Source organism: Nannobrachium achirus, assembly GCF_963921795.1.
Source record: "Nannobrachium achirus genome assembly, chromosome: 6".
Taxonomy (NCBI): Eukaryota; Metazoa; Chordata; class Actinopteri; order Myctophiformes; family Myctophidae; genus Nannobrachium; species Nannobrachium achirus.
In genome coordinates, this window is record NC_137815.1 from 26,906,628 (window position 1) to 26,915,822 (window position 9,195).

Consider the following 9,195-nt stretch of genomic DNA (forward strand, 5'->3'; position numbering starts at 1 on the left):
ACACTGAACAGAACAGAAATCACAAATACAAACTAACTAATGCAGTGACACCAAACAATGACTCAACAAGGACTGACTGGGGAACAAGACTAATATACACATGAGGACTGATTACACATGAGATACAGCTGGGTAGACAATATAGAACCATGACAACTAGAACATGAACACAATACATAGAAATACAAGACCTAGACAAGACAGGCAAAGTCTGTGACTGTGACACATTTGTTTTGTTTGTTTATCAAAGGATCCCCATTAGAGCCTCTTGTCTTCCTGGGGTCCATCTTGATCACCTGACACCAGAGATAAAGTCTATCGATTCTTGTCAGTTTTGGACAAAATCACCTGCTAAGATCAAAAACGTTGAAGAGGTGTCAGCCAGAGGAGTGTCTTGTTCAAACTGTCATCAGTGAACACTGAAGAGCTCAGAGCAATGTACTGCACCATATATGGGTGCCATGCACCATAGCAGAGAGGTTAAAATAACAATCTTGTGAAATGGAGAAGTTGCATTGTGGCATTTGTTTATGAGTTCAGTCAGAAATTGCATCACATGTTCACAAAATAAATAAACCACCAGTCTCTTCACGGGTGCTCCCTTGGCTTGTGAAAATGTTGGTCCGAGGCAGCTCTTCAGCGAAGGCTTTCTCCAGCACCTTCAGGATAGACCTGCGGAAAACATCCTTGAAACCCTGGCCCATGACCACGTACAGCAGCGGGTTCAGGCAGCTGTTGAGAAGGGCCAGGCCGGTGGTTATGGGGATCCCGAAGTAGACCACACGAGTTTCACTGTACTTAATCAGATGCATGATGTGATAGGGAGCCCAGCACAGGAAAAATGTGGTGATAACGGTTGCTATGATTTTGAAGGGGCGAACCGACTGGCCGACCAGCGAGCGATGAATCCTGAGACGGTAGATTAAGACAGAATAGCAGGAGGCGATGACAGTGAAAGGGACCACCAATCCCATAAAGAAGCGAGTGATGATCATGGCCCCAGATCGAAACTCCACCAACTCATTCACTTCTGTTGCACTGTAGTTACCGGTGGGTTCAAAGTTGTTGTAGCACCGGACCTTATCATGGTAGGCGGGCTGTGTGTCCCTGCAGATGAAGTAAGGGGAGCTGAGAGCCAAGGCCAGCACCCAGACACCCAGACAAACAAAAGACGCCTTTCTGACGCTGCGGTGGTTCTGGGCCCACACTGGACACACCACGCACACACACCTGTCAACACTGATGACAACCAGGGTGTAGATGCTGGCGTACATGTTCATGAAGAAAACAATGCCACTCATTTTGCACATGAATTTGCCAAAAGGCCAGTGGCGGTCAAGAGCTGTGTATGTGATTCCCAGGGGCAGGAGCACTGCAACGAGGAAGTCGGCCACAGCGAGGTTGAGGTACCAAACGGTGTTGACGGTCTTCTTCATTTTGAAGCCTGTCACCCAGATGACAACACCGTTCCCCAACACACCGAGCACAAGGACCAGGCTGTACATGACCAGGTACACGATCCTGAGGGATTTTCCCGTGTAGTCATCCATCTCTATATTGTGATAAACAGCAGTTGTGGTCATAAAATCCATCGTCCTAAAACCTAAAATAACAAAACAAAGGCATGCTTCGTTATGACACGCCATGCATTATTATTACTAGTGTCGAAAGACATGGCTTTCAAATCAGCCTTTCAACCCTGTTGTCCCTTAACTTTAGATCAAGTTGAAGATAATCATGTTTGCACAAATTGCACTGCTTAAATGCTGATGCTAAATAATATTTGTGGGGTTGTTTAATGCTAAAAGGCGAGGCAAGAGAAATGTATACAGCCAAGACAGAGTACCACACACTTAGGCAGTAGAGACATGCATGGGATTAAGTACTGGGCCATTACAGAATCACAGGGGTGTTCAAGAAAGAGGAACTTGGCCGCAGTGATGGACAGAGTTGCAGGTCTAATGCTGGACATGATGAAAATGTATAATTATATGAATAATGTAAGCTAATCAACAGTATTGATCATGCTGTGAAATGGACTAAATGATGTGTGTACAATATCTGTGATGAAATGGGATATGTATTATTTGGTTGTTGTTCGGTTAAGGGATAGAGATGCATTAATTGGGTGAAGCATCATTTGAAATTACAAACAACAAATGCAGAAGTAACTTGGTCACTCAGCAGACCAGCAATGGGGAAATTAGTCTAGCCAATAATGCAACAGTCTGGCAAAGATGTATATCTTCCCCTTCAGAAGGGACACTGGGCTCTATACCTCAGCGGGAAGTCACACGCCAAAAGGCGTGCACTAATCTGACAGAGAGAGAGCCCCTGGAATTAACCATTTTAATTCTGTAAAAGAAGGTATGGAATAGAAATTGTCAACCTTTTGGTGCATCTCACATCTCGAAGGTGTGATAAGAATTTATTCTGCTTTCTTACTAAGATGATTTAGACCAAATTGGGAACATAGATATGTACTTTAAATTGTTCTAGTGTTATTAATTCCGGGCGATCCCATACAGGATCGTGTTACGCCATCCATTTTATTAGGTTTTAGAAGTCTAAATAACAATAGACATGTAAGTGTATATTTGCAACGACTCGCTCTGAAATATAACTACATCCATCTCTCAGCCCCTCCTAATTTCAACAAAGGAAAACTCTCCCTTTGACCCAATGCAGTGGTCCTCCTCTGTAACCTGAGATTAACTGTTGCTTGCTGCTGGATTTGACGTGTGGTATCAGAACATTGGGACCCCCCACCTTGACAAGCACTTGGAATGTAGGAGTTGGCATTTACATTAGTTTGACTCCATCTGTTCCGTTGTGAAAATAGCAGAGCTACAGGCTCACAACAGATCTGCTATTTTCAAAAGTTCTGCCTCTAATATTTGACAAGTTTATAAATATTTGACCAGAGCTAAAAAGGCCTTTACATTCCTTAATATGACACTTTAGTGTGCAGATACCATGTACTGTATGCACTTATACCTTATGTCTGTTCACTGTTGAGTGAGAAAACAATGTTAACATTAAGCTAATCCCCCCAGGGTCCCGACCCACAGGTTGAGAATCACTGGTCTAATGAAGGTGAAAGGAAGCTCATCACCTGTCATAGTGAGGTATTCTTGGGAGGAAGATTATTTCACCCATGTTTGTGCCTACTGCAATCTCACAATCAATGACTTTGTCCATAATTTGCATTACCACCATTCTGGTGCCATTCTTGAGAGTGTGGTTGGGACATGCTGGCAGGTTTCTAAATATCTAAATAGCTCAATATTCTAGATATCAATCATATTATCTATAATAGTAAAGAAAGTAAAATACCTGTTATCAAAGATACCCGTTATCAAAGAGTTGAAGAGACGTCAGCCAGAGGAGTGTCTTCTTCGAACTGTGATCATCAGTGAACAATGAGGAGCTCAGAGCAACTAACAGCACCGTATATGGCTGTCATATGCATGACAGTGAAAATAGTGCCTCTTTGCACAATGTGGAAGTTGAATTTGTTGCAACCGTAGGTTGCACAGTTAGTATGAGAAACCCCAGCAGTCTGTCTGTCTGTCTGTCTGTCTGTCTGTCTGTCAAGCTAATCAACAACTGCTCAGTCAGATGTGCCTCACACACACACACGTGCGCACGCACATGCGCACGCACACACGCACGCACTCCTTTTAGAACTGAATCCATTTTATAATCGTTTTGGAATAATGGTCATAATAAGAGTCACCAATCAGCCAAAGTGCTCCGAGAGGAGGTCCTATAGCAGTATCACCGGGCTGGGGTAGAATTCCTCCACGCAGAGGTAAATGACCCTTTTCCCGACATCGTAAGGTAGTTCCACACTCCCAGGGTATGATTTTCCATCCGTCAGTACACATGCGTTGAGGTCCTTGTAATGCCCCATTATGTTCCGTTGTGTGTAGAGTTTTTATAACAAAAATATAAATGCTACCGCTGTTCCTGCATTTTTTTGGTGAGCAGAGGAACATACATACAGTCCAGTCCAAAATCACCCCTTTTTTTATTATAGTATTATGGACCCGTTTCTTGTTTACAAACATTGAGACTAAATGCACAGGTGACTGTATCATGTAATCAATTCCACCAATCCCCAAACCTGTTGTTTTGGGGAGCGCTGGTTTCATTGGCTAATTTTGGTACCGACCTGTGCACGCATCTAGTTCTTATCAGTGTAACGTGGACCAGAAACCCGTCCATAGTCGCACCTCACGCTCTTAGATCAGCTATTTTCACCATGTTTGTGTTGCACTATTGATGAAGTAGTGGGGCATTAATTTACGAAACAAACATTAACACATGCGCTTGCCTTATACTAGCAAAGATAGTGATGCAGCATGTTGTGAGGATTTTCCCAAAAAGCAAACTAAAATAATTGAGCGTAACGATAGTTCAGGTAGAAAGTCAGGAGGTCTATGCACTCACTCTTCCATTCCCATTCGCTATCAAGTTAATAATGTACACCCACATCAGTCAGTCAGACAGACGGTCTCTCCAGTTCAACCTCACTCATCTCCCTTCTCCCTTCACTAACAAGCTAACACATACACCCCTCAATCCATGGGTGGGCAATTATTTTTTTCCTTGGGGCCACGTGAGTGCTCCCCACAAACTAAACACACAGCTTTATCTCCGACTTCAGTAAATAAATACTTAGAAGTCCAGTTTTTGTTGAAAACCCTGCATTCTGCATTGACCTTTTTTTTTTTTTTTGCCACTTTAGCCATTTTTGATGGGCAAGGTAAGGCAGGTCATCTTTAGCCTGATAAATCAGTCCGCACATTACCACCCCCTGTTGGTGGGTGGTGTGTAGTGTGGACTGACCAGAGATATTTTATTTTATTTCAAGCTCGCCCAAGGAGCGGGCGGATTGAATGGGCCAATCAGGGCTGTAGACTTGAGGCACGTGGTAGGCTGGTCCGGTCCCAGCCCCCCCCCATTCTCATTCATGAACGTTTGTTTAGCCTGCCGTGGCACTTTGTCTACCTCGCGAAAAGCAAGGTTAAGGTGGATGCATGACGGTCAGGTCATGTCATATCACGGCTGTGTCATGTTTCAGGGCTACGCCAGAAGCTAATTTTGAATTACAAACGTCTGCTTAAAAAAATACATATATTCAAAGATTTGCACATTTTCACGACTTTTCAAAAATCGCAGATCTACAAGCTCGCAGCGCGGCACTCGGTGCCCCGCTGTGAGCTTGTATATCTGCTATTTTTGTGTAAAATATACTCCAGGTCTTAATGTTCAGCATCCGTCACGGCTCCGGTCCGGCAGCTGTCCGTGATCTAAGCTCCCTCCACCTCCCAGGCCTCCTCCTGTGCTGTCTGAGTTATATGACTTTTGGTGGATTGCAAATATCTGTATCTCAACGTATTCCCTTGAAGGGTTCCATGTTATGTTCATGCAATAACTCTATATCTTAATGTATATGTTCTGCTTCGGGGGGGTTGTGCTCTCAATTTTGCCAGAGATTAACCAAGAGTGGACATGAATAAAACATATGGGCAGGGTGAAGACATTCGTCACATTAGGATATATGTGACATTTTGCTTTGGAGCAATGAATCCTAAACAGTTCCTTGAATTGTATAAAGCCGACATCATAGTCGCCTGGGCGGTGGAAGGCTTTACACCGCAGTGTAGTCTTTTCGAGTCTTTTTGAGTCATTAAACTACAACGTTACGTCATTCCTCGCGGTGGAGAGCTTTACACCGCAAGTCCCAAAACATCTCTCTGTTTTTACTATCAGACAGACAGGCTCTACACCCCGTTCACTGATTGGTCGACCTGAACCGGTCTAGACGGTAAAGGACTTCACCGTGGGCCCCGTGACTATGATGTCCTACACTTATTTTCTGACTTGAGGTGGAATGCTCTCCACCGTTGGATAGCTCTCCACCGTACACTCTGATACGGGCTTAAGGGTGAGGCGTGCACAGGTTGAGCTTGTGTGAAAGCTACTTAAGGCAGCATCCCACCAACTGTCATCGAATGTCAGCCTCAGTTCGGCCCCCCAGCCCTCCTTGATTCTACTGTATTATTCGGAGTATCATCCAAAGACAGGAGTCCATTATAAATCTTAGATATTTGAGACTTTTGGAAAGGGTTACATTGGATGAGCTCCCATGATTGAGTTGGGGGTAGCTGGGGAAAGTTTGGAAATAGTGATTAAGCACAATGTCTGACTTGGAAATACTGTACATACTGTAGCTTTTTAAACGATTTCAGACCCCTATCATGTCAAACCGAGAAACTGGAATCAAACAGTGACGGTTTAAATAAGTGATAACGGACTTACGGTGGATGGAAGGGTACATTTAAAATGAGTTCTGAATTGGTATTTGGTACCAGAGCTTGAGAGTGGAATGAACAACCGGGTTCTGTGTGAATCTAGAGGGGTTGGTTGAGATAGGGGAGGGATGTTTTTAAGTATTTGTTTGATTGATTGATGTGTGTGTGTGCGCGCAAACATGCGCTTGCCTTATACTAGCAGAAATAGTGATGCAGCATGTTGTGAGGATTTTCACAAAAAGCAAACTAAAATAATTGAGCGTAACGATAGTTCAGGTAGAAAGTCAGGAGGTCTATGCACTCACTCTTCCATTCCCATTCGCTATCAAGTTAATAATTTACACCCACGTCAGTAAGTCAGACAGTGGTCTCTCCACGTTCAACCTCACTCATCTCCCTTCTCCCTATACTAGCTAAGCTAACACATACACCCCTCAATCCAGTGGTGGGCAATTATTTTTTCCATGGGGCCACATGAACAACAGAAAATATTGTGGAGGGCCGCGGGCCAAAAGGCAGTGCTCCTCGCAAGAAAAACGGCCCGAAAAACGCAGCAGTGTGCAAAGATCTTTAATGTTCAGCATCCGTCACGGCTCCGGTCCTGCAGCTGTCCGTGATCTAAGCTCCCTCCACCTCCCAGGCCTCCTCCTGTGCTGTCTGAGTTATATGACTTTTGGTGGATTGTAAATATCTGTATCTCAATGTATTCCCTTGAAGGGTTCCATGTTATGTTCATGCAATAACTCTATATCTTAATGTATGTGGGTCAGTGACGTGACGCCCCAAAAAATGTGTTTTTAAAAAAACTTTAAATTGCAGGCATAAAAGTTATTTACTTTTGTTCTACTCACTCTCAACCTTATGGAAATACATTTTGTTTTTAGATATTTTATTGGAATCAGACTTTATTCAGCAGTTTGTTGTACTTGTGCCTAAAATTGTCATATGGTGTGACATGAAAATAATTGTTCATAAAATGAAAATGGAGTACATCTGTCTTAAGTTACTCACTTTATCAAAGTCCTTTATCATAACTAACCAGTGATCCACTATAGTTTTTTGAAAATTAATTATATCTGTATATTTTTTTCATAATCGACACTCTGTGTGAGGCCCATGTTCATGATCTTACAACATATTTTAAATGTATTCTGTCAAAACTTTCTCTAAAATTACACAAATATTTGTGACTCTTCCTGATAATATTCTCTATGTAATCCATAAACATTTTTTTGGTTTAATCATTAATAAAGGTATGATTTCTCACTATTTGGAATGTCACACCAAATGATTTAGTGTCACACCGTATGATCATATCTTCATGTGTCAAAGCAAACTGTGTTTTAACCTACCTATTAGTGAGTACTGAACTGAACTACTGATTGATTAAACAATTACCCAGGATAACATGGCCTTAATATTTCTGAACAGGATATTATTGTAGGGCTTTAACATGGGATAAGAAAGAATTGTAGTAGTAGATGGATGATGAGGATGTGCACAGGAATGCTACGCACACCTAAGTCTTCTGCCGGCCCACGGCAGAAGGATCCTAAAGGGACAATAAGGCGCATAGCCACACTTGGAGCCAAGGCATTGAAGGCAACATTTTATTAACACCAATTAGTGGAAACAGAACTCAGCATTCAGGTAAATTGCTTTTTTCCGAAGTCTCCTGAACTTGAACACAGCATTTTGTGTTGAACAAATGTAATTAGGAATCATGACATTACACCACATCTCCACTAGCTAAAGAGTGCTGGGTTGCGCAACTCCGAAAATAGCTGATCTACAAGCTCTCGCAGCACAACGTGTTGAGAGCTTGTAGATCAGCTATTTTCGCTAGTTTTGTCTCGGGTCCTACCTTAACACTGTCCACTGTCCAGTCCAGTGAGTGAAAGTACAAAAGTATTAGATCAGATTAGATTATACATTTAGACTGTATTGTACATCAGCCAGTCGTATTTGGTGAGGGTAGCAAACCGGCTGCCTTGTTGCGGTTCTGCTATGCCACAGACAACCTCCTGCTCTTCGTAAAAAATGCAGTCTCGCCCCTTTGGCTCCTCTCTCCTTGCTGGGTCATTGTTTAGTTTCTCCCTGTACTTTCTCGTTCTCTCAGCACTTGTCATTTTCCAGCTGACAAAAGAAAATGCAATGTATAGTTTAAGACAAAGAGAAAATATTGTTTAGATTGAAACAATATGTTAAGGTTTCTGTGAAGGGGTTTCTGCTCTGTCTGATGAATTTGAAGTATCACTGAATGAAGCTAAATTACATTTTATGTAAAAATGTTTAAAACAAATGTTTAAATGTACAAAAGAAACATGGAACTTTGTTATTTGTTGTTATATCTGTAGTTAAATACAGTATAAATCATATGGTGTGACAGTCAAGTCATATGGTGTGACAAGCAGACATGTCACACCATATGATTAAGTGTCACACCATATTACTGTTTTCTCCATTTAGGTTTACCTTGAGGCTACTATGTACACATTAGCATGCTAACAGCATGCTAGCTATAACAAAGCAGCCTAGATCTACATGGAAATATGACCAAAACTTCAAATAACTTAAGCTTTTTTTAAAGAAAAGGTGTCACACCAAAAGACATCCAGAATGGTGAGTTTGTCAACGTTTCAACAAGATGGCATTTCATGAAAATGTTAAAATCATAACTCACCTCAGACACCTGTCTTGCAGTTGTGCTGGGAGTGCTGAATAGCCTTACAGAAGAAGGACCTCTCTAGCCAATAGGTGTCCAAATAATTGCCTGTTTAATTTTTCCAAACTAGTGTCACACCAAATGATTTTGGGTTGGGGGACAAAATGTTTTTGATCAGAAATGACTGAAAACATTATGCTTTGACTT

The 9,195-nt window shown here is 42.2% G+C and overlaps 1 protein-coding gene across 1 annotated transcript; it reads right to left on the reverse strand.

Moving 5' to 3' along the window:
• Positions 1 to 560: 560 nt before the first annotated feature.
• On the reverse strand, positions 561 to 1,550 carry LOC308286327 (chemerin-like receptor 1; the record flags this gene model as incomplete). Its single annotated transcript, XM_080727325.1, has 1 exon — positions 561 to 1,550. One exon carries the CDS (start codon positions 1,548 to 1,550, stop codon positions 561 to 563), a length of 990 nt encoding a protein of 329 aa, XP_080583451.1.
• Positions 1,551 to 9,195: the final 7,645 nt, after the last annotated feature.